The sequence below is a fragment of the Coregonus clupeaformis genome, chromosome 11 (assembly GCF_020615455.1).
Source record: "Coregonus clupeaformis isolate EN_2021a chromosome 11, ASM2061545v1, whole genome shotgun sequence".
In the NCBI taxonomy this organism is placed as follows: domain Eukaryota; kingdom Metazoa; phylum Chordata; class Actinopteri; order Salmoniformes; family Salmonidae; genus Coregonus; species Coregonus clupeaformis.
Window position 1 is genome coordinate 43,946,262 of NC_059202.1, and position 25,693 is coordinate 43,971,954.

General features: G+C 40.5%; 1 protein-coding gene and 1 pseudogene across 1 annotated transcript in view; both read right to left on the minus strand.

Annotated features, from left to right (window-relative positions):
- Positions 1-8,466: 8,466 nt before the first annotated feature.
- LOC121577339 lies at positions 8,467-11,232 on the minus strand (annotated as a pseudogene).
- An 874-nt stretch (positions 11,233-12,106) lies between these two features.
- The window catches only part of LOC121576916 (liprin-beta-2-like), a 133,765-nt gene continuing 120,178 nt past the window's right edge, over positions 12,107-25,693 (minus strand). Inside the window, exons 18-32 of the mRNA XM_041890507.2 lie at positions 22,918-22,956; positions 22,405-22,543; positions 21,985-22,017; positions 21,403-21,438; positions 21,095-21,230; positions 20,767-20,895; positions 20,448-20,598; positions 19,750-19,861; positions 19,559-19,647; positions 19,000-19,122; positions 18,782-18,907; positions 16,524-16,712; positions 15,734-15,931; positions 13,169-13,234; positions 12,107-12,663 (exon numbers count right to left, since the gene is read on the minus strand). Of these exons, the coding sequence (XP_041746441.1) occupies positions 12,601-12,663; positions 13,169-13,234; positions 15,734-15,931; positions 16,524-16,712; positions 18,782-18,907; positions 19,000-19,122; positions 19,559-19,647; positions 19,750-19,861; positions 20,448-20,598; positions 20,767-20,895; positions 21,095-21,230; positions 21,403-21,438; positions 21,985-22,017; positions 22,405-22,543; positions 22,918-22,956 (1,629 nt within the window). The 3' untranslated portion in view covers positions 12,107-12,600. The remainder of the gene's footprint in view (positions 12,664-13,168; positions 13,235-15,733; positions 15,932-16,523; positions 16,713-18,781; positions 18,908-18,999; positions 19,123-19,558; positions 19,648-19,749; positions 19,862-20,447; positions 20,599-20,766; positions 20,896-21,094; positions 21,231-21,402; positions 21,439-21,984; positions 22,018-22,404; positions 22,544-22,917; positions 22,957-25,693) is intronic.

Below are 25,693 nucleotides of genomic sequence, written 5' to 3' on the forward strand. Positions count from 1 at the left end.
GTGTCAAATTGATTGGCACCCCTAAAGATTCTTATAAATAAAATCAAACAAAATGAAATCTGCATTAACATTGTACTTTTTTAACGTTATCTTAACTTAAGGAACTGTATTGTGGCCTTCAAAACTTCCTGTTTCAAAAGGGTATAAAAATGTGGTCAAATCAATTTGTCATCCATAACCATGGGGAAAGGCAAAGAACTCACAAACGAAAAGAGACAAATGGTTTTTGAACTCAATAAATCAGGCAATGGGTACAAACAAATAGCAAAATATATAAATATACCACTTACCACTATTAGGGTAATAATTAAAGTGGCACTCCAGTCTCCCTTTCACCTAATTTAACACCTGATTTATGCACATCTCAATATGTGGTCCAGGTATGTCATAACATAGTACAGGTGGGGGGTGGGCCTTTCCTCTTTTGTTCTCTATTGCTCCTCTATTGTTCCTCAAGCAAAGGGGGAGGCTGATGACCTCATGTAATAATTTGAAGTTAGGATAGCCTGAACATGTGAAAGTTGATTTGGTGTCTCTAGCTTGAACGGTTCAAGAGTTACTGTTGGTGGGTGATTTTATGCAAATGTAGGCTCATTTATATAGTTATAGTTGGTAAAAGTTTGAAAGAATTTGAAGTTAGGATCCCCTGAACATGTGAAAGTTGGTTTGGTGTATCTAGCTTGAACAGAGCGTCTGCTAAATGACTAAAATGTAAATGTGAACAGTTTAAGAGTTACTGTTCGTGGGTTATTTTATGCTAATTTATGCAAATATAGTTAACGTTTCTCAAAAGTTTTAATGGTCCCGCACAGTCATCCTATTTACCAAGTAAAATCAGGCTTTGAATGACCAAAATATCACCCATAATATTTGTACACTATTAAAATGCTCAGAATTGAAGAAATTGTAACTTTTCTCTCATCTCTAACTATCAGGAAGCCTGAAAGAACAGGCTGAGTGGGCGGAGAGCTTATATTCATGAGCTCGCCTTGACTGACAGCTATTTGAAATGCCCTTGTGGTCGTTGCCAGGTAACAAGGTAAACAATGGTCCTCTGTAGCTCAGCTGGTAGAGCACGGCGCTTGTAACGCCAAGGTAGTGGGTTCGATCCCCAGGACCACCCATACACAAAAAATGTATGCACGCATGACTGTAAGTCGCTTTGGATAAAAGCGTCTGCTAAATGGCATATTATTATTATTGATGACCAGGTAAACAATGGGCCAAATGTAATTCCAAGCCTAAATAGTATGCCTCAACCCATTTTCTCTGCAAAAACAGAGCTGATCATGGACTGTTGGATATCTGTTGGATAACAGCAGCAATACACAATTGCATTTCTATTGTTATGTAAATAATTACAGAATACAGTTCACTGATACACTTCTTTACAATAATTAGTAAAGCCAGAGTCACCTTAGAAGCTTAGACATAAGGGAATGTACATGAAAACAGCATACAATAATTGTACTGGACAATTTATTGGTGCCTCTGCATTAGCATTATAAATGACAATATGTGAGGCAGCCTACGAGAACCTGTCGGATGTTGCACCGATTCATTGTTGGGAAAAATACAAAATGCAACGGAAATCCTTTTTTGTGGAAATTTTGAATTTGGTTGTTTTTGATACTTTAAACCCTTTACTTTACTGTAATGTAATATTGTATGATTACTTAAGGAACATACAGTACCAGTCCAAAGTTTGGACACACCTACTCATTAAAGGGTTTTTCTTTATTTTTTATTATTTTCTACATTGTAGAATAATAGTGAAGACATCAAAACTATGAAACAACACATATAGAATCATGTATTAACAAAAAATGTGTTAAACAAATGCCTTGATGACAGCTTTGCACACTCTTGGAACTCAACCAGCTTCACCTGGAATGCTTTTCCAACAGTCTTGAAGGAGTTCCCACATATGCTTAGCACTTGTTGGCTGCTTTTCCTCATCCCAAACCATCTCAATTGGGTTGAGGTCAGGGGATTGTGGAGGCCAGGTCATCTGATGCATCACTCTTCTTCTTGGTCAAATAGCCCTTACACAGCCTGGAGGTGTGTTGGGTCATTGTCCTGTTGAAAAACAAATGATAGTCCCACTATGCCCAAACCAGATGGGATGGCGTATCGTTGCAGAATGCTCTGGTAGCCATGCTGGTTAAGTGTGCCTTGAATTCTAAATAAATCACAGACAGTGTCACCAGCATAACACCTCCTCCTCCATGCTTTACGGTGGAAATAAACATGCTGAGATCATCCGTTCACCCACACCGCGTCTCACAAAGACACAGCGGTTGGAACCAAAAATCTCAAATTTGAACTCCAGACCAAATAACACATTTCCACCGGTCTAATGTCCATTGCTCGTGTTTCTTGGCCCAAGCAAGTCTCTTCTTCTTTTTGGTGTCCTTTAGTAGTGGTTTCTTTGCAGCAATTTGACCATGATGTTGAGATGTGTCTGTTACTTGAACTCCGTGAAGCATTTATTTGGGCTGCAATTTCTGAGGCTGGTAACTCTAATGAGCTTATCCTCTACAGCAGAGGTAACTCTGGGTCTTCCATTCCTGTGGCGGTCCTCATGAGAACCAGTTTCATCATAGCGCTTGATGGTTTTTGCGACTGCACTTGAAGAATCTTTCAAAGTTCTTGAAATTTACCGTATTGACTGACCTTCATATCTTAAAGTAATGATGGACTGCTTATTTGAGCTATTCTTGCCATAACTTGGACTTGGTCTTTTACCAAATAGGGCTATCTTCTGTATACCCCACCCCCCACCTTGTCACAACACAACTGATTGGCTCAAACGCATTAAGAAGGAAAGAAATTCCACATATTAACTTTTAAGAAGGCACACCTGTTAATTGAAATGCATTCCAGGTGACTACCTCATGAAGCTGGTTGAGAGAATGCCAAGAGGGTGCAAAGCTATCATCAAGGCAAAGGGTGGCTATTTGAAGAACATAAAATATATTTTGATTTGTTTAACAGTTTTTTGGTTACTACATGATTCCATATGTGTTATTTCATAGTTTTGATGTCTTCACTATTATTCTACAATGTAAAAAATAATAAAAAGAAAGAAAAATCCTTGAATGAGTAGGTGTGACTGGCAGTGTAATTAATTAAGGTTTTTGGACGATAGCTAGCATGCCCAATGTGAAAACGCAATCTCACTTCCCTGACCTGAGAGTGTCGCAGCTGACTTGGCCCATTCAATGAAATCGGGCTGGTTTAGACACAGAATAATTAACTAGTTAGTAATCTAGTAGTATAAAGTTGTCATTTACAGTGAGGGAAAAAAGTATTTGATCCCCTGCTGATTTTTTATGTTTGCCCACTGACAAAGAAATGATCAGTCTATAATTTTAATGGTAGGTTTATTTGAACAGTGAGAGACAGAATAACAACAACAAAATCCAGAAAAACTCATGTCAAAAATGTTATAAATTGATTTGCATTTTAATCAGAAAGATTTCTGGCTCCCAGGTGTATTTTATACAGGTAACGAGCTGAGATTAGGAGCACACTCTTAAAGGGAGTGCTCCTAATCTCAGTTTGTTACCTGTATAAAAGACACCTGTCCACAGAAGCAATCAATTAATCAGATTCCAAACTCTCTACCATGGCCAAGACCAAAGAGCTCTCCAAGGATGTCAGGGACAAGATTGTAGACCTACACAAGGCTGGAATGGGCTAAATCCTGCAGCGCCCGCAAGGGCCCCCTGCTCAAGAAAGCACATATACAGGCCCATCTGAAGTTTGCCAATGAACATCTGAATGATTCAGAGGAGAACTAGATGAAAGTGTTGTGGTCAGATGAGACCAAAATCGAGCTCTTTGGCATCAACTCAACTCGCCGTGTTTGTAGGAGGAGGAATGCTGCCTATGACCCGAAGAACACCATCCCCACCGTCAAACATGGATGTGGAAACATTATGCTTTGGGGGTGTTTTTCTGCTAAGGGGACAGGACAACTTCACCACATCAAAGGGACGATGGACGGGGCCATGTACCATCAAATCTTGGGTGAGAACCTCCTTCCCTCAGCCAGGGCATTGAAAATGGGTCGTGGATGGGTATTCCAGCATGACAATGACCCAAAACACACGGCCAAGGCAACAAAGGAGTGGCTCAAGAAGAAGCACATTAAGGTCCTGGAGTGGCCTAGCCAGTCTTAATCCCATAGAAAGTCTGTGGAGGGAGCTGAAGGTTCGAGTTGCCAAACGTCAGCCTCGAAACCTTAATGACTTGGAGAAGATCTGCAAAGAGGAGTGGGACAAAATCCCTCCTGAGATGTGTGCAAACCTGGTGGCCAACTACAAAAAACTCATTTCTTTGTCAGTTGGCAAACATACAAAATCAGCAGGGGATCAAATACTTTTTTCCCTCACTGTACGTGACATCAAAGAGGGACAAGCAACTTTCTGGTAGAGAATGCAGTGGTGACTACTAAAATTGTCGCCCGTAATAAAGCGCAGTGTGCTATGATAAACTTAATCTAACGGCTTTAATGAAGTGGCAGCTGTGTTCATATAGATGATGTAGCCATAGTGTAGGACCAAAAGGAACATCAACTGAATAATCTGCTTTCTACTATTTAGCGAGAGGCAGGACCTATTGTATTTCTATAGAAGCCTATTTTTATTCTCAGCTTCTTAACTAACTTCTCAATATGGTTTTTAAAAGACAGCTTTTCATCTATCCAGATGCCCAGATATTTGTAAGCAGGGACACGATCAATATGGACACCATCCAAAGTACATATACTTAAATCATCAGATGTATATTTATGCGCTCTAGTGAACAACATATACTTTGTTTTACCTGCATTCAGTACTCATTTCAGGTCAATAAAGTTTTTCTGTAATACAATGACGACAGACTGTAGTTCAGATAGAGCCTGGTCAACCGTTGGGGCAATACCATACACAACAGTATCATTGGCATACAAGTGCAGGCTATATTTGTTTTTACATACAAGTCGATATTGTTAATGTAAGCAGTAAAAAGTACAGGACCCAGAATCGACCCCTGCGGGACACCTTTCGTAATATCCAGGAAACCTGATTTAACACCATCAGTAGATATACAGTGCCCTCCACAATTATTGGCACCCCTGTTTAAGATGTGGTCGAGGACTTCCAAAAATTCTCCTTTTTTTTTAAACAACATAGAACCCAAATGCAAAAAAATAGAAAAATCCAACCTTTTATTTAAGTACATTACTTTGGTGTAAAAAAAAAAAATCACACATTTAGAAAAAAATCATGTGTCCCACAATTATTGGCACCCCTAACAAATATTTGAAATAGGCTGATAATTATTTAAGTCACAAGGGTCACCACCTTTGTGAAGGGGAGTATATGGGCCGCCTTCCAAACCTTGGGGATAGTACCAGATATAATCGTCAGGTAAAAAATATGGTGTAGCTCAGTTGGTAGAGTATGGCGCTTGCAACGCCAGGGTTGTGGGTTCGATTCCCACGGGGGGCCAGTATGAAAAATAAATGTATGCACTCACTAACTGTAAGTCGCTCTGAATAAGAGCGTCTGCTAAATGACTAAAATGTAAATGTAATGTTAATGATTCAGCAATCAGGGGGGCAGAGAGCTGCAGCAAAAATGTATCACATTTGATCATTTACATAGGCCAGCATAGCCAATGTTTTACCAACATGAACACTAATGATAAATAAAGGTGAGAAATAATGGTGAGACATCATTTTAAATTAAAAAATAAATAATTAGAGCCATAAGCCTAATATGCTCAATGGTGAGACATGAGAGAGCTGTTAGCTGGCGTTACCTTGGTACTTTTTGTCACTCTAAACTCTGAAAACACAGCTGTAACTTTTGATTGGTAGCAGATAATAATTTTCTGATTCCATATTTGAATAGCAGAGAAATGATCAAGATGTCATGCTTTCTACGTTTGTGTCTAAAGTTGTTTGGAAAAAGTAAAAAAACAAACGTGTCAACGCAGTTACTAAAACAGCTGTATTGTTAGATTGCTAGCAGATATTCTTGTTCCGACTTCCGATTTGAATAGTGGAGAAGTAGACAAAGATGTCATACCCTATAACTTTTTGTCTAACTTGTTGGGAAAGTGGTAAATTTCAGTTGTTTATAAAAAGTTGTGTTGATGCGGTTACTTAAACAGCTGTAACTTTCGGTACCAGATAATTCTGTTCTGATTTCAGATTTGAATAGCAGGGAAGTAGACCAAGATGTCATACCCTCTAACTTTTAATCTAACTTGTTGGGAATGTAGTCAAAGTAGCTGGTTTGTGTTAAAAGTTGCATTGTTGGAAGTCATGATGTCACAATAGACGTTTTTGAATGTTGAAGAAATCCCATGAAAGTGGATGAAGTTTAATAAGTTTAATAGTTTAAAAAGTATAAATAGTATCAAAAGTTGTATACAAACACACTATTCCAGACCAGTTTGCACGTTTTAAAGTTTGAATGGCATTTCTAGCTTAAACGGGGGAAGAGTAGTAGCGTTGTAAATAATAATAATAATAATAATTATTATAAGTCAGAAATAAGTGGTACAATATTTAAAGTGTGGCTCATTTTTATCAAGGGTACCAATAATTTTGGAGATGTCTAACATGAGGCTATAGCAAACTTGCATATTTAAACACAAATCCCTTAATTTACTTTATGTAAGCCACATTAATAAACTTTATTTGTATAGCGCTTTTCAATACAAGTAACAAAGTGCTTCACGTCATAAAATAATACAATTAGATAAACGTACTGACTGTCAGCTTTCATTTGAGGGTATTTTCATCCATATCGGGTTAACCGTTTAGAAATTACAGCCATTTTTGTACATAGTCCCCCCATTTTAGTCCCCACCAAAAGTATTGGGAGAAATTCACTTACAGTATATGTGTATTAAAGTAGTCAAAAGTTTAGTATTTGGTCCCATATTGCTTCTAAACACTTCTACATTAATGTGGATGCTACCATGAGTGAAAAAGTTACAGACAGACAAATAACATACCCCCAAAGATATGCTAACCTCTCACCATTACAATAACAGGGGAGGTTAGCATTTTTGGAGGGGTATGATATTTGTGCCTTTGTAACTTTCTCACTCATCATTATTCACGATTCATTCAAGTTTATCCATAATCATGGTAGCATCCACAGTGTCAGAGGAAGGCCCTCAAAATTGTCAAAGACTCCAGTCACCCTAGTCATAGACTGTTCTCTCTGCTACCGCACGGCAAGCGGTACCGGAGTGCCAAGTCTAGGTCCAAAATACTTCTCAACAGCTTCTACCCCCAAGCCATAAGACTCCTGAACAGCTAATCATGGCTACCCAGACTATTTGCACTGCACCCCCCACCCCATCTTTTTACGCTGCTGCTACTCTGTGAATTATTTATGCATAGTCACTTTAACTCTACCCACATGTAGATATTACTTCAACTACCTCAACTAGCCGGTGCCCCCGCACATTGACTCTGCACCAGTACCCCCCTGTATATATAGCCTCCCTACTGTTATTTTATTTTACTTCTGCTCTTTTTTTCTCAACACTTTTTTGTTTTATTCTACTTTTTTATTAAAAATAAATGCAGTGTTGGTTAAGGGCTGTAAGTAAGCATTTCACTGTAATGTCTGCACCTGTTGTATTCGGCGCATGTGGCCAATACAATTTGATTTGATTTGATTTGATTAATGTAGAAGTGTTTAGAAACATATTCTATTCTTATTTACAATAAAAATGACTCCGAAATGACATACATTATTTACCATTCATTTCTATTGGGCACAAAATAATCTGAAACACAACCAAAACAAACTGCAAATGCATCCAACAAGTTTGTAGTCACAAGCAAGATGTAATCATTGTGTGCTAGGAATATGGAACCAAATACAAAAATGTTCACTACTTTATTACACATAAGTGAATTTGTCCCAATACTTTTGGTCCCCTAAAATGTGGGGACTATGTACAAAAAGTTCTGTAATGTGTCAAAGTCAAAGAAGACACAATGGTGTCTGTCCGTAGGCTTTACATTGGTGGCCAAATGACTGAGATTATTTACAATCTGGGTTCTAGCAAGGTGGGGGCCAAATAAAACAACCTCTGATTTCTTAACATTTCAGACATCCAACATTTGATGTCAGGAAGACACTTGTGAAGGGTTGTTAAACAAAATATCTTTCTCTGAGCATTTGTATTAGTATAAAATAATATATCTTTGAAAAAATTTGGAGCATACAATATAGCTCAGTATTTGCATAATTTATTTTATGCAGTCTTTTTTGCATGTTTTTATCAAGGGTGCCACTAATTTGGGAGATGACTGTATATGACATGAGGCTATAGCAAACCTGCATATTTAAACACAAATCCCTTTATTTACATTATGCTACTTACCACTGAACATAATCCTCAACATACATAAACCTTTTCTAGAGAAGATAACTCAAGACATCCAGAAAAACACATTTTATTTATTTTCCAACACTATCCTACTTTTAACAAAAATAATTCACCTTAAATGATCAGTCATGGACTTAGAATCATGTTATGGGTGAAGTTATGTGATCAGTCATTAAATATTTTATGGCAAATCATAGTTGCCATGCCATTGTAAGCTGTAGAGAGGTTTTAATGTCATTGTGAAGTGATTTGCGAATTTCCACACGGGTGCGATGCCAGTGAAGTGTTAAACCATTAAAATAAATAGCCTCCTAAACACAGGGGTGTGAGCAGCTGTCAGCAGGCATGGGTCAATAGTCTACACATGAGACATGGACACAGGCCAATTTCAGCACACTGGGTCCCCGAGTCCCAGGCAAGCATGAACCCACCAAGCACAACCGTCCTTCCCCCCATTTGAAACACTACAGTAAACACAGAGTCATCTGAAATGTAACAAATGGTACACGGTTATCGATCATACTGGTCAGGTAAACTTGATGAGCAGAGTTAAAGGGTCACCATCTCTCTTGGTGACGACAGCCTGTAGTATTCCAGTGGGCGTATGTAAGAACCTGGACCCTTTAAAGAAATTCTCAATGAGTGCCCGGTTGATCTTAGTCTTCCCTATAGCAGTGTGACATTTGTTGCTCAGCACCCCATAGATGTTGCCAGAGTCGCCCTTGCTGCCAACAGGAGAAAGAGGGAGTAGCAGTCATTACCGATGGAGGCGCAAGAATCCACCATCCTCTACGCCTTGTTCCTATTAGCAGACTACATCTTGGCCATCTGCATGGATTCAGTATACACCTTAGGGGGGAAGTCCTCTGCCGTCCTTCCCCCATCTCGGGCAGGTGCACGATCTGCACGGTGATCTAGATGTTGGGGTTCCTGGTGGGCCTCTTCAGTACAGCCCACACCCATTCAGCACCCAGCAAGACGTACTGCTGCTTTGTCATGGCGGTGCAGTTGAAGGAGTCGGACATGTTTAGGAGGCTGCTCTAGGTGATGTAGGTCATTAGGAAGATCTCGTTGAGGGCTGCGGGGCTGGAACGTGTCCTCTGGGTTCTATAACAGGAGTCACTCCTGGGTCCTGGCTGCAGCTATCCCCACACAGTCGTTGAATAGAGGGACGAAATCGTTGAGGTTGTTGAGGATTCTCCACAGGGTGGAGAATATACTGGGTATGTCTGGGGCTGGTGGCTTGCTCTCTCTCCTCCCCCACAGGGTTTGGAAATTGAAGTTCATGTTGGGAATGGTCATGGTCGAGGCTGGTGGCTTCTTCTCTATCCTCTCCCACCAGGTTGAGATTATCTTGGGATGTCCGGGGCTGGTTGTTTGCTCTCTATCTTCCCACTGTCTACAGGACTAGGTCAGAGGGTGGTTTCCCTTATAACCTGAACATATGATAACAACAGTATAGTTTATTGTTGTAGAAATTATAATTTACATGAAAAAAGTTACATAGGTTATACTTGTGTAATAACAGGGATTGAATGTACTCAACCCTAATGGAACCCAAACCTTAGAAGCTAAAAAATATACTTTAATTGTACAATGTTTGCTCTAGAATGGTAAAAAAAACTTTAAATGAATTAAATTAAAACTCACCAGTATGGGTCTGCCTTTGATGTTTGGAACAGCTCCAGCCCCTCTCTCCTCTCTGGAACCCTAGTGAGATATTGTGATGTGCTGGGTTGATGCAGATTCGCCTGCAGTACGATCCTCAAACAGGTTATGCCTGGGCTTGGACACTTCACTGGGCTACCTAACTCCCAGAGAGTAGGCTTCCCTCAGTGTTTCCTCTCTTACAGAAGGGATCCTCCGTTCTGGTGACTTATTAAAGCGACTTACCATAAGGACTACATCTGCCTATGCAAATATATGCTAATTAGGCGTGGAAACATGGAAAAAACTGTTTCTTATTGGTCCAATATAAATTAGCTGTATTAAGTGTTGGGTGTGTTTGTTTGCAGTATGACTTAGTGCCTTGCTTGCATCATGGATGTGTCCAGGTAATGGGTTGTTCTACGAAATGAGTTCCTTTTGCATCCCTTTGATATTTTTAGAAGAAATTGTGCATCAACATGGAATAAAAAAAAAACTGTTATATTAATGAAGTGCCCTTTAATAAAGACCACATAGAAAATTCAATACATCTGGTTTTAAATATGACTAAAGACTTGCTAAAGTGCCAAAAGTCAGCATTTTGACATGTCCCTCTGTGATTTTAACCCACTTAACCCAAACATTTCTCCAATTTTTCACCTTCATTGAAAGCCCTATTTATTTTGTTGCTTTGTCAGATTCATTTCTGAATATTATTATTTAATTCATGAGATTAGTGATTTATATATATATAACACATTTTAAGTCCCTCATTTTAAGGTCAACCCTTTTACGTGAATTGAACTCTCTTTTGGAGAAATACAATTCTAAAGACACATTGAACATCTTATAGCGAAATCATAGTGTAAAAGTAGGCGAGCTGGTTCTACTCTCGTAGGTCGAGCATAACACGTCAACCCTGTCACCCATAGATAGACAGGCTAGAAATGTTTTAACAATTCGTTTTTCTTTTTTAAGCTTGCATTCATTTGACCCTCCCTGTTGCACAAAAAAAGCTTCCATTCCCCCTCTCACAAGAGGATTTATGGCTGATTTAAGATTAAATAATCAACCCTGTTACAGTAAACCCGGTTACATTATTTGGCACTTAATAGGCACTTACTATAGTCATTTCTTTTTTCATTTAACCTCTTGAGATGGGGAAAACATATTTTTTATTAAGTTGAACATGTGCTCTTCATGAAAGAATGTTAAAATTAGGTTAAATGTACACTACCAGTCAAAAGTTTGAACACACCAACTCATTCAAGGGTTTTTCTTTATTTTGACTATTTTCTACATTGTATAATAATAGTGAAGACATCAAAACTATGAAATAACACATATGGAATCATGTAGTAATCAAAAAAGTGTTAAACCAATCAAAATATATTTTATATTTGAGATTATTCAGATAGCCACCCTTTGCCTTGATGACAGCTTTGCACACTCTTGGCATTCTCTCAACCAGCTTCATGAGGTAGTCACCTGGAATGCATTTCAATTAACAGTTAATTTCTTAAAAGTTAATTTGTGGAATTTCTTTCCTTCTTAATGCGTTTGAGCCAATCAGTTGTGTTGTGACACGGTAGTGGGGTATACAGAAGATAGCCCTATTTGGTAAAAGACCAAGTCCATATTATGGCAAGAACAGCTCAAATAAGCAAAGAGAAACGACAGTCCATCATTACTTTAAGACATGAAAGTCAGTCAATACGGAAAATGTCAAGAACCACAATCCCCTGACCTCAACCCAATTGAGATGGTTTGGGATGAGTCGGATCGCAGAGTGAAGGAAAAGCAGCCAACAAGTGCTCAGCATATGTGGGAACTCCTTCAAGACTGTTGGAAAAGCATTCCAGGTGAAGCTCGTTGAGAGAATGCCAAGAGTGTGCAAAGTTGTCATCAAGGCAAAGGGTGGCTATTTGAAGAATCTCAAATATAAAATAACACTTTTTTGGTTACTACATGATTCTATATGTGTTATTTCATAGTTTTGATGTCTTCACTATTATTCTACAATGTAAAAAAATTGTAAAAAATTAATGAATGAGTAGGTGTGTCCAAACTTTTGAAAGGTACTGTATATATATCTTTTTTTGTACCAAATTACACTACCCAAAAGGGACTAATTTTGTGGAACGACCCTAATCTAAAAAAACATAAACTAAACAATTAGTATATATAGTACAAAATAATACAGTGTGGGCAATATTACAGGGTAGATTGCATAGGGGAAAAAGCACGTCAATAAATGCTCAAGTGACACCAAAAAACATACTATTTACTCTAGTTTGGGGAAGAGCTACACACCAATGACACATGTAAAACAGAATTCCATTACCGTTCATTGTGTTTCTGTCACTAATACAAAATAAGTGTTCATTATAGTCCTGTATTATGATGAGATAAGGGGTATGGCCAGTTGAGATTGCTGGTAAAGCCTCCTGCATTGAGGTTAGGTTGAGGTATGAGGCAGGCAGAGTTTTCCCTTGGTTGATTGGGTGCGTTAGTTAGTGTGGCCAGCGTAGTGTCCTCTCAGACAAGTGCTGTTTGAGCCCGTCTCATCTCCTTCAGAACTTCGTCTCGGCTTAGCAAATACTGAAAGCAAGAAGGGCCAGGGGCTGGGGTTAGCAGGAAGCATTATTCTGCAATGTTTGTCAGTTAAAGGCTTTAGAATGATGTCCCTAACTTTAAAATCTACTTGTTGAAGCCTGTTTATTCATTTGAAACCTCTACTGTCAGGAAATATGAGAACAACATAGCACTGTAGCATTGAGGAGAAATACAAAAGATAACAGCCAGTGACGTGGCGCAGTTTTGCGATGCCCCCCGCAAGGCCCCCCCCCCCTCCCCCTAAAAATAGGGGAGGGGGAACAGCTAACTTCCTGCAATTCTACCACGGGGCAGGGAGAAATATTTGCAATACCTCCTGGGGGCTCCCAGATCTTGTGCGCCCCGCAGGGCTGTGGGGGTGCGTCCTACACCAGTGTTAACAGCATAACAGAAAATACTTTGTTACCTGGTTAGTTTATTAATTATTTAATTAAACTGAGATATAAAAGTTTGTTGAATGAGACTGACTGAGGACTTAGGAACTACTTACTGTGAGTTGGTTTATTCCCTCAGAAAGAGCTTCTATCTGCAGTACGGTCCCCTGTGGCACCGCCATCTGCAAAGTCAGGCCCTTCATCAAACACAACACCTAGTTCTGGGGTTACTGTACTACTGACAGGCCAGGACATCAATGATATACAGGTAACTGCCAAAATAATGGGATGACAATGCCCCCAACTGGCACGAGTGGTCACAGAATGGTTTGAGCATGAAAACGATGTAAACCAAATGCCATGGCTGTCTGTCATCAGATCTCAACCCAATTGAACACTTATGGGAGATTCTGGAGCGGCGCCTGAGACAGCGTTTTCCACCAAAATCAATAAAACATCAAATGATGGAATTTCTCGTGGAAGAATGATGTTGCATCCCTCCAATAGAGTTCCAGACACTTGTAGAATATATTACAATGTGCATTGACAAGGTGCTGTTCTGGCTAGTGGTGGCCCAATGCCCTATTAAGACACTTTATGTTGGTGTTTCCTTTATTTTGGCAGTTACCTGTAAAGCTTTGTTTTCTTCCATGCATGATGGATGGCAGAAGGATCTACTGTAGGTGCTGAGCAAGCACCACTGTTCAAGTCATAGGTCACGTTCCAGGCCGACTACATTGCAATCGTTGCATTGCATAAACCAATTAGATATGGCAGGTGTCTGCAGTGAAGTCAACCTGGAACATGGTCATTATGGATTTATGATAAAGATGTACCTGCAGATGGTTGAGCCCCTCCCCCCAAGGTGCATGATGGGATAGTCCTGTTCCAACATGCACTCCTCCATCTTGCATACAATGGGTCAATCATGATGATCAGAAGTATTGATGAGAGCCAGTTAGTGAATGATACTGGTTAATTAATTATGCGTTCTGATGTCCCTGTACTGTGCAACGCATTAAAATTATTGATAAAGGGCAGAGATCATTTCATCATAAAACTGAGACAAGACTACTTTCTCCTCTAATAAGAGAAGCATGCTTTGTACAAAGATTGTATATATTTTATCAGGAAGAATACAAAACCTTTATCACACTTATGATTTTTATTGACGGATTTGGATAATACTATTTACAATTGATGACAACAAGAGGGCTTCCTTGATTGAAGCTTAATCTTTAACTATACAAATATTCTAACAGTCAAATATGAAAATAACAGTGCATAATGATCACAACCTGGATTCCGTCAAAATTTGCACAGCTATAAAATCTCATTGTACTTCATGTACTTCTTTCAATTTACCTACATAAATATATTACATGTATTCCTCCATATGCAAATATTGCACAAGTTCATTCCACAACTGTCTGATAAACCAGCAACATTACTTTCTACTGTTTAGGAAAATATTTGAATAGAATGGATAAATACCATTAGGTGAATCTCAAATATGCTTGTGTTAAAATGATCATTAAAATGATGCATAATGTTCTTTACGTCAGTGGCATAATCTTAATGCATTAAAGGGCTGATGTGATAATATCAGAAGTGTCATGCCCATAGGGGGCACAAGGGCACATGCCCCCTCAGATTTGTCCTGTAAAAAAAAAAAATCACACATTTTTTATCGTAATTATTTATAAAATGATCTCTCAGCAGTATTTTGCAGAGGGGGCACACTGACTGGACCAGGCAAATAGTTCTCTGTAATCCTACCCACCTAGCAATTTTATGAAGTTGGTTCCCAATCTCCCAACCTCATAACTAGCTACCAAGCCATTTCGGGCTATCAATCAAGTTAGAGTAGCTTGTCCAACTATCTTAGATGGCATGCCTGCTGGCAAGGTTGCTATATTTTAGAAGCGCAAGCAATTACTAAATGTACTGAATAAGAGTCACATTCCTTTCAATATTTTACCCAGATTTTAGCAGAGATGCATATTTAATTCATTTAAAAAAAATAACTGCCAGTCAGGAAGATACAGACAGCTCAAGAGGTATGCTTAGATATGCAGAAAAAATACTTGGTTTAAATGTAATCTGGCACCTTATGATAATATCATGATATTTGTGTATTAATTATGTCCCTGTATTGATGATGTGTGTTATGATCCCATGTACTGTGTTGTAATTTGGATGTAATATCCTAGGCATGTTAGTGCAATATATTGAGATGTGGGATTTACAACAGTCAGAATGACACCCTCATTCAAAGTGCAATATATTGAGATGTGGGATTTACAACAGTCAGAATGACAACCTCAGTCAAATTACAATTGAACAGGTAAAGAGGTATACTTGGATAACCAATGCAGAAAAACCGATGCTCTGAAAAAGATCTGATGTGATCAAAAGACCAATTAGTGGAAGAAAGATCAGAATTGGGCTGCCTGTGTAAACACAGCCTAAGTATTCAGATGCAGCTCATGCCCAAGGCTAGGGTTGGTTGTTGGGTGTTAGATGATGGCATGTGAGGGGTGTGGAGGTGGGTGTGCTGGGGTGGGTTGTGGGTAGCGTTGGATGGGCATGGCAGGAGGAGGTGGGGTTAATAGCTGCAAGCTGAGTGGTGATGGGTAGGTAGATACAGTAGTGTGACATCATCAGCTGTATGGCCCCACCTGCTCTCGTCTGTCTGGGTCTCTGTCCAGGATGGGGCTGAGGCCCCTGAAGCCGGAGTAGGGCCGGTGGGCCCCGTTCACCACCGCCTGGAGCTGAGCCTGGGCCTGGGCCGCCTCCAGGGGGCAGATGTAGTCAGTCGAGTCGTCACACCTCTTCTTCCTCAGGTGGCCGAAGTTTGAGAAGCCCAACTTCTTTGGCTGAACGGGAGCACATGCTTTATGAACAGACTGAGATAAAGCTGTGTATCATATCTATTCTATCCCTTTAACCATCATTTTCTAAACATTTTCTAAACAGCGTACAAATGGACTGTGCTGCTATAAATGGTTCCTATAAGCCTAATCGTGCTGACTAAGTACATTATGCTATCGCTACATTTTTCCTCAGCACATTTTCTACTAGCCTTAGCAAAAAGGTGTGTGCTAGAGATACGTGGTGCTACAAAAGCCTGCTGCACAAAAAGCTGCTAGGTGGAAAAGCCCTGGTCTTAGAGCTTAGCCAGGTCTGAGGTGTCACACTAAAGAGAGAGAGAGAGTAGAGGGGAGAGGGAAAGAGAGTGGGAGGGGAAATAGAGAGGTGTCTGTCACCTGAAAGAGAGGGGAAAGGGAGGGGGATAGGGAGAGGAAAAGAACGAGAGAGAGAGAAAGAGGAGAGAGGAGGATTAGAGAGTAAGGAAAGAGGAGAAGGAGAGAGGAGGGAGAGGGACAAAGAAAGAACAAAAACAAGGTCTGCTAACAGGGTGGTGGTTCAGCCCTGGGCTTACTACAGTACAGTGCTGTCATCTCTTACCCTGACTTTGGCTGTGGTGCTGAGGGGAGCGTAGCCCGACGACTCCATGAACTCCCTCTTCTCCTGCTGAGCCAGGGAGCCCACCAGCATGTTGAAGTTTGTGGCCAGGTGGCGTCGCAGCAGGGTCTTCTGAGGGGGGATGTTCAGCAGCATGGCCAGGGTGTCTGAGTTAAAACGAGGCTCTAGAATCTGGGGGGTCATTAGAGAAGATTAAGAGGAATATTGTCGTGGCAAAATTACAACTTTTGTTATGCACATGCGCTGTATGAGCCTTAAACCTGTACATTTCCAACTGTCTGTTTGAAGGTCTTGTAAGAAGGAGCTGGTATTTTTCCACTCTGACTCTGTTCAACTTAGTCACACGGTCAAGACAAAGACCCTCTGAGAGTGCCCACAGTGTCTCAGCCCGTCCTGTTTCTTCTCATATCTTTCAAGGGCACAGCTGTGTGGAGATATGAGGTGGACAGAGGCTGGCTTGAACAGAGGAGTAACGGAACTAACGTTATCATTTGTTTGTGTGCTATGACCCGATATACATAGCCACAAGAAGAAAACAAGGTAGCTTATGATGCCCTGAGCTGCCGGGGAGGGGTGGAACCAGCCATGACTAAGCATTTTTAGGTCCACTATATAAGACGTCAGCATTTCCTGTTTGTTGGCCTCTCAACGATCACCTAACGGGTGGTCGTTGACCAGCTCCATTATTGCAATAATGAATCGATATCAAATAAAGATTGATTGTTTGAGGAAATGACAAAGTGTCTCTCACTTGATTAGAATTTCCACCACAGGTTGGTTGACGTTTATTGTCATGAATCTTGCCGTGGAGGCAGAATTTCCGCTAGATGGGCCAGCTGCAAAGTCAAAATTGGCTATACTGTAAAAATTCATGAAAACAAAAATGTGCCTTTTGGTCTTCATTTAAAGATGCACTATGCAGAAATAGTGCACCCATTTCCTGGTTGCTAAAATTGTAATAGTTCGCCTAATGTCAGTTTATGTGACAAAACAAGCAAGTATAGTGCAGGGGTGTCAAACTCATTCCATGGAGGGCCTAGTGTCTGCAGGTTTTAGTTTTTTCCTTTCAATTACGCCCGAGACAACTAGGTGTGTGGAGTTCCTCACTAATTAGTGACCTTAATTCATCAATCAAGGACAAGGGAGGAGCGAAAACCTGCAGACACTCAACCCTCAGTGGAATGAGTTTGTACAATGATTCTCTACACCACAGGTGTCAATCTAAACCGCTGTGAAATATCGTTTCAATAACCAAAAATATTGTATTTTCAGCTGTTTGAAGCTGGTGTTCAAAACCGAAACTAAAAGATGCAAAAAGAAAACTTAAGCAGAGGAAGCATAGAAATAGCACATATAGAACAGATCTACCGCTTCTTAGACTTGTTTTCAATGAGAATGACAGATCTATAACTCACATTTCTATGTGAATTTGGTCAGGTTGCCCAAAAGGTTACATATTGCAGCTTTAAGGTTATGGTTAGGTTTAGGTTTAAAATCAGATTGTATGACTTTGTGGCTGTGCCAGGTAGTGACCACTCTGCAGTGCTGCCTCCAGAACAAGATTTATGAGGAAAAATTCTAACCTGCCTACATACAGGCGATTACACAGAAAGTTGGGATGGACTGAATTGGAAAAATAGGCTGCGTCTACACGGGCAGCTCAATTCTGATCTTTTTTTCACTAATTATTATTTTAAACAATCAGATCAGCTTTAAAAAAAGATCTCGTTGTGAAAATATCTGATGTGATTGGTCAAAAGATCAATTAGTGGAAATTATTCACTAAAAAATAAACTTTTCTTTAGGGAGAGTCTCCCGAGTGGCGCAGTGGTCTAAGGCACTGCATCGCAGTGCTAGCTGGCCGTGACCAGGAGACCCATGGGGCGGCGCACAATTGGTCCAGGGTAGGGGAGGGAATGGCCGGCAGGGATGTAGCTCAGTTGGTAGAGCATGGCGTTTGCAACGCCAGGGTTGTGGGTTCGATTCCCATGGGGGGCCAGTATGAAAAAAATTACAAATAATAATAAAAAAGATTAGTGTATGCACTCAATAACTGTAAGTCGCTCTGGATAAGAGCGTCTGCTAAATGACTAAAATGTAAATGAGTCTCTTAGGAATTGTATGTAACCATACGTGTCCCATTATGGACATATTTGTCACGATAACGACCTGAGCAGAGCTGAAATGCAGTAGAAAGGTATAAGAAGGTGCTGATTCAGTCATGTGGCCCGTGTACTTACGATAAGGCCCCCGTGCACCCCGCTGCCTCTCAGGTTGGGAGCGTACTCCGCCAGGTCCACCGAGCGAAGCCACTCCATCACCCTGTGGTTAGACCACTGAACCACCTCCGAGGGAGAAGTCTTGTTCTAGTAGGAAATAACACATGTATTAGCAAACACAACTACATACGTGTGTAAATGGAAAAACTCCTACAAATGTGCACATACACGTGTCTCACCTCATCCCCAGGTCTTCTCTTCAGGCAGTTGGGGTTGAATTTGTTGACGTGGAGGACGTGGATAGCACACTTCACACTGAGGTGATGGAGCTGACTGGTCACTTTCAGGAACAAGAGGTTGTTCTGAAGGAAGCCAATCAAATATGTTGTGCAGGTTTCTTTTTTTTGGATTGTATTTAACTACACTCCTAGAAAAAAAGGTGATATCTAGAAGCTAAAAGGGTTCTTCGGTTGTCTCCGTAGGATAACCCTTTGAAGAACGCTTTAAGGTTCCAGGTAGAACCCTATTGGGTTCCATGTTGAACCCTTTCTCCAGAGGGTTCTACATGGAACCCAAAATTAGTTCTACCTGGAACCAAAAAGGGTTATATCTGGAACCAAAAAGGGTTCTCTTATGGGGACAGTTGAAGAAACCTTTTCAAACCCTTTTTTCTAAGAGTGTAGGAAGTCCCTTGAGATGTTAATTTTTTCGAGGGAGACCTGAAAGCCTTGTGAATTATATACAGTAGCTGAGACAAAAACTAGTAAGACTACGATGAAAACCAATGGATGTACTTACCACTGTCAAGTACTGAAGCATTCTGCCGTCCACCCTTCCCTCGTTAAACTGATCCTTGTACTGAGGTAAACCAATGTCATCAAGCCAACCTTTGAGGACAAACCACATAACCAATTATACTGGATTGATTACACAGAATTTAGCTGAATGTTGAGTGAATATGTTGATGGCCTCTACTGTGTCCTACATACGTGTGACCCAGATGTGATCCAGTTCAGAGGATTTCTCTGGCAGTTTGGTGCTGAACGACTTGAGGGCCAACTGCAGCTTCTTTCTGTGCAGTGGATTCTTAATCCCCATCTCCTGATTACATGATTAAGATTAATCCAGGTTATGAACACAATACTTACTCCAAAATGAGTGCTGCAAATGACAGTTTTAATAACTGGATTTGGCATCACTTGGCACACTATTTCACAATTGTGATCAAGATTCAAACAAATTAGTTTGCCCTGCCAGTTTGAGAACGGCCTACATATATTGATATGACATTTGGTCCGGGAACCTGTCAAATGCAAAAAAAAAAGCAAAACCCAAGCTACATCTGAAACATAGCTCCAAACTAGCTGAAAACAACAACAAAGGTTGAGCAACATGATGATGTGAAAGACGGAACGAAATGGCATCTTGAGAACTAGACAGGTAGAACTAAATGGTGATGAGAACGATGCAATGACTGGACAGGTAGAATGATTGAAGGGGACGAGCTAAACATTGCTTTGACAGCCATACTGATGGGGATTATACAGTGTGTTGTTAGAGGAACACCCAGCTAACACAGAACGTTCCCTGAAGGATCTCCTTTGCTTATTTATAAAGAACCTGCCAACAGCATTCTGGGAACCAACATATGTTAGGAGAGTCATTTTTGTGACTGTACAGTGTGTACCTTCTCTAAATCCTGTGGTGAGGCAGAGAGGAGAGTTTGCCCGCTGTTGGCCCAGTGTCGGGCCAGAATCACATACTGGCCCAGCCCATACTCCTCTAGCCAGCAACACACCTGCTCTGGAGTCCACTTGGAGAAGGGCGTCTTCAGATCCCTGCAGGAGAGGACAGACAATTGATTGGATCATCAAGACTGGAATATTTTTTAATTCCTGCTCATTTAATTAATACATTGGCTTTTTTTGGTATATTCTCGGTCACATGCACATGCTTAAGATAATACACTGTATTTTATGTATTTTATGATAGTGTCCATTCCATACTGCACAGAGGTCAATGTCTCTCCGGCTTGGGCCAGGCGAGGGCCGGCGGTGGCTCTCAGTCCCCCCCTCTTAAACTCTCCAGGCTCAAGGTCCTCTCCCTGCAGGCTGCCAGACTGGGTCTTCCTTATCCTAGGGTAGAGAAGATAGAATACATCATTAGTCATTCACTTAGAATTATGCAGTACCTTTGCTAGGCCACCTCCTCTACCCAGGATGACTAATATCAGATCATCTTCCATTTATACCAATAGCCTCTGAATAAATATCTCTAAAGAGATCTTCAGCAGTGTGCCCTTCGTGTGTGTGTGTCTGCTGTACAGATACTCACTTCCCCCAGAGCTTCTTGATGCCTCGGTGGTTCTTCTTGTTCTCTGGAGAGACAGGGGACTGCTGTCCTGAGTCCATTCCAGACGACAGGGGAGACAAGTCCGACAGTGTGGACTCATCCAGTCTCTCCGACTTTCCTATAAGAGCAGGATATGGAGTTTTAGTAAGTACTGTAATCTATTTAAAACTGTTTTCATCATTTAAGTCATTGTTCTATTAATTAAAGTATGTCATGCAAAGCTTAAGAAACACTGTATTTCTTCAATTCTTTAGGGCCTAAAGTTGAGCTATTATCCATGCAGGACCCACCCATTTCAAATAGATCACGCTTTCCACAAGATCCTGCTGTGCCAAAGGTTAGCCAAGCGAATAGTGAAACAGGAAAGCATTAACATTGTTAGTGAGCTCCAGCATTTTCAGCTAAATTACACACAAAATGTAAATGTTGTCTTAATGGATGCCAATAAAAATCTTTGAAGACAAATTCGTTTTTTGCATATTTAATAAACATGTTTAATACGCTGAAATTAAATTATGGTCTGAGGCGAATGGGATGTCAAGTTGCATCTATATTTGTTTACAGTGTATGTTTAAGCCAGATCAGCCATGGTCTATCCCTGTGCACACAACCGTCGCCTCACGTGACATCGCCTAAGTAACCCTGCTTTTGAGGTTAATGTAAGCTTTGTGCACTGCAACACCAATCACTGATGTGAGAAAAAAGAGCCAGGCATAATCTGAGACACCTCTCTTTGACTCACTGAGGGTCTTACTCCCTCCAGCACAGGCTGGAGTTATCAACTTTAAGTCACAACTTTAATCCATAGTGAAAACAGGGGCCTGGTGCTTTGACATGCATGGGCCTTCCGTCTGTGAGTAGTAGTACGGTACCTAAAGCTGGAGCACTGGCACTCCTGCAGCGGTCTTCAGCCATAACACAAGCAGAAAGCCACGCAAAGCAAAAAAGAGGACAGGAGAAACAGTACAGCAGCAAACCAAGAGGAAGATTAGTACAGAGTGAGCGAGAATGCAGACGATAGCCACCCCATGCAAACCAACCACATTGTGAGAGAAGAGTGGAGCAGTACTGGGGAAAAAATGTATGCACTCACTAACTGTAAGTCGCTCTGGATAAGAGCGTCTGCTAAATGACTAAAATGTAAATGTAAATGTTACAACAAGCCATAGAAGTGTAGTTATTGATTTATAATATACAACCAAGGAAGGTTTTGTTGTTATTTGTTGTTTGCAACGTTCCAGTAGGCTGTTTGATAAAAACGACAAGGAGCAGTGTTTTAAGATGCGACTTACTTAGGTTAAACTCACTGTCCTCACTATCGTCAGGGGACAGCTGGTCTGGTGTAAAGTACTGCTCTCGATCCCCATTCATGTCAGGTCGAGATAGCTTCCCTGGTAGGGTCTGATATTTGTTCATTTCCATGTGCTGACTCTGTGGGGGAGGGTGGGCATGGTTACAGGCAAGTCACGAGTCTATTCAAAATGGAATTAAATGGCATCTGTTGACATTTGATTTCAGTTGAAATGCTGCTAAATTACAGAACAGAATTTGAGAATCAGATTTATATTTTGTCCTTTCATGACAATATCATTGTTAATTCGATTGGACTGCCATTGGAGTCAAAAGTGTTCATGAGACAACAGACAAAAGGCCAATTTCAAAAGCCTTAGGGCCATCTAGACTATGATCGCTACTACATTTGACAGTTTCAGCTGAACCCTTGGTTCTGTTCAGGTCAGATAGGATAAAGTCAGCTTGTGAGAGGTTAAGGGTTAGTGGTGGTGAGATCATGCAGTGGAAAATACCTCTGAAACCGGTTCAACTGGTTGACCCACCACTACATGCTACAGGAGGGGTGACCGTGCATGTAACGAAGAGAACACATACACTGTTAGTATAGTAATGTATTAACATTATCAACTCAACAACAAGAGTCTGAGAATACATGTATGTGTTTAGCTGTTTTTGTTAGGTTAACAGTCATCAGAAGCTAATTGGTTATGTATTGTTGTTAGAGCACGCATAACGTTTCTAATGTGTTTGGTCAATTACAAATGAAGCACATGCTGTATGTCTAAGATGGATATATTGTAATCTTAAAGTTAAATCAAAACACAGAAAATCCACTTTTGGAAAGCTCATATTCTGACCTAGCCATTAAAAAAGTATGGTCCACAGATCTAATTGAATCTGAACAACCCTTTAACTGGAACAGAATATGGAAAAATATGACCTTGGTATCCCGTAATCCGAACCATTAATTTATACATTTTAAGTTTGTTCACAGACTGTATTTAACACCAAATCCGGTAGGCCCATTTCTTCATATGATGTGGGAGTGCCTTGCAGTTAAATGCTTCTGGGGCAAAGTGACTAAATTCACTTAGAAGTGCATGCATGTAAATATTCAATGCTTTGCATCTATTATGTTACTTAACAATGATAGCTCCTTGAATCTCTCAATCAATCAGAGACGATTACTGCTTGCAGGCAGCACTGCCGCAAAAAAAGATAATGCTCTTAGACGGCAATCACCTCACTCTCTCCCAATTCGTGGATACAGTTACTATTTGAAGTTATAACATTAGAATTATCGATAGCAAGACTGAATGGTGGTAGTCAAGGAACAATTGAGGCCTGCACAATTATACCTGACTCTGTACAGAATCATCTCAGCCCAACACATACAAATAATCAATCCATAAAGCCCAACACATACATACAAACAATATATACAGTGCATTTGGAAAAGTATTCAGACCCCTTGACTTTATCCACATTATGTTATGTTACAGCCTTAATCTAAAATTGATTAAATCGTTTTTTTCCCCTCATCAATCTACACACAATACCCCATAATGACAAAGCAAAAACTGGTTTTTAGAAATGTTTGCAAATGTATTACAAATAAAATTTGAAATAAAACATTTACATAAGTATATAGACCAGGGGTGTCAAACTCATTTTAGCTCAGGGGCCACATGGAGGAAAATCTATTCCCAAGTGGGCCGGACCGGAAAAATCATGGTATATATAACTTAAAAACAACAACTTCAGATTGTTTTCTTTGTTTTAATACGATCAACATACAACATAAAGCTGGAGCCTGAGGACAGTGTGTCCAAAATAGTACAAGCACAACATCACTATTAATCATAAAACACGTCAAGTTTATTTGAAAATTCTAAAGAAAAAGAACACACAATGCCTCAGTGATTAACAGAACTGTTTCACAGATCACAGAACTATATCAGGGTGTCATTTCTCAGGCACAAATGTAGATAAAAATAATGAAATCCTGTTCCCCAAACAAGTGCAAGAACCACAGAGTCAAGAATAGGTTAAATATACAAATAAAATAAAATCAATTAAAAACAATAGCACATCAACATAAAAACATATAAACATAAATCTGAAAGCGTTGCTCAAACTCCCGTAACAGTCCCGTTATTTTATCTTTGAACCGCTTCATGTCTGCCACATGTTGGGTCGCACACATTTTTCAGACAGGGGAAGTGAGCTGCATCACCACCGGCAAGTTGCGTCTCCCACAATGACAGCTTCAACTTGAAAGAACGTATGCTGTCATAATACTGCGTGACAACTTTGTTGCGCCCCTTGCAGCTGTTTGTTCAAGTTATTCAGGTGCTCTGTAACATCCACCATAAATGCAAGGTCCTGCATCCATTCTGCGGAATGAAATTCTAACACTGGTTTGCCCTTTTCTTCCATGAACTGTTCAATTTCTTCTCGTAAATCAAAGAAACGCCTCAGCACAGCACCTCGGCTTAACCATCTTACCTCAGTGTGGTATGGCAGGCCATAGATGTGGTCTTTCTCTCTGAGAAGGCTGTCAAACTGACGGTGATTCAGGCTTCTGGATCGGATGAAATTAACAGTTTGGATGACCACCTTCATGACGTTATCCATCTTTAATGACTTGCAACACAAAGCCTCCTTGTGCAAAATACAGTGAAAAGTCAAAAATCACATCCTCCATTTGCAGATTGCACTTTCTCTCTGAACTTTGTCACAACGCCTGCTTTTTTTCCCGATCATTGAGGGCGCACCATCTGTAGCCAGGCTGACAGCGCGGGACCAGTCCTCTCCGACCCTGTCCAGCGCGCCGACGAGTGCGGTAAAAATATCAGCTGCTGTCGTTGTATCTGTCATCGGCACCAACTCCACGAACTCCTCGGTGACGGTCAAAGTGTCATCAACTCCGCGGATGAAAATGGCCAGTTGTGCAACATCTGTAATGTCCGTGCTTTCATCAATTGCAACCGAAAACGCAATAAATGACTTTACTTTTTGCTTCAACTGGCTGTCCAAATCCACTGAAAGATCGGAAATCCTGTCTGCAACTGTGTTTCTTGTCAGGCTGATATTTGCAAAAGCCTGGTGCTTTTCAGGGCACACAATCTCTGCTGCCTTCATCATGCATGTTTTTACAAATTCACCCTCACTAAATGGTTTTGAAGCCACTGCGATTTCATTAGCAATGAGGTAGCTAGCTTTCACTGCAGCGTCACTGATGTCTCGGCTGTGAGTAAACACAGACTGCTGTTTCTTCAGACCCGC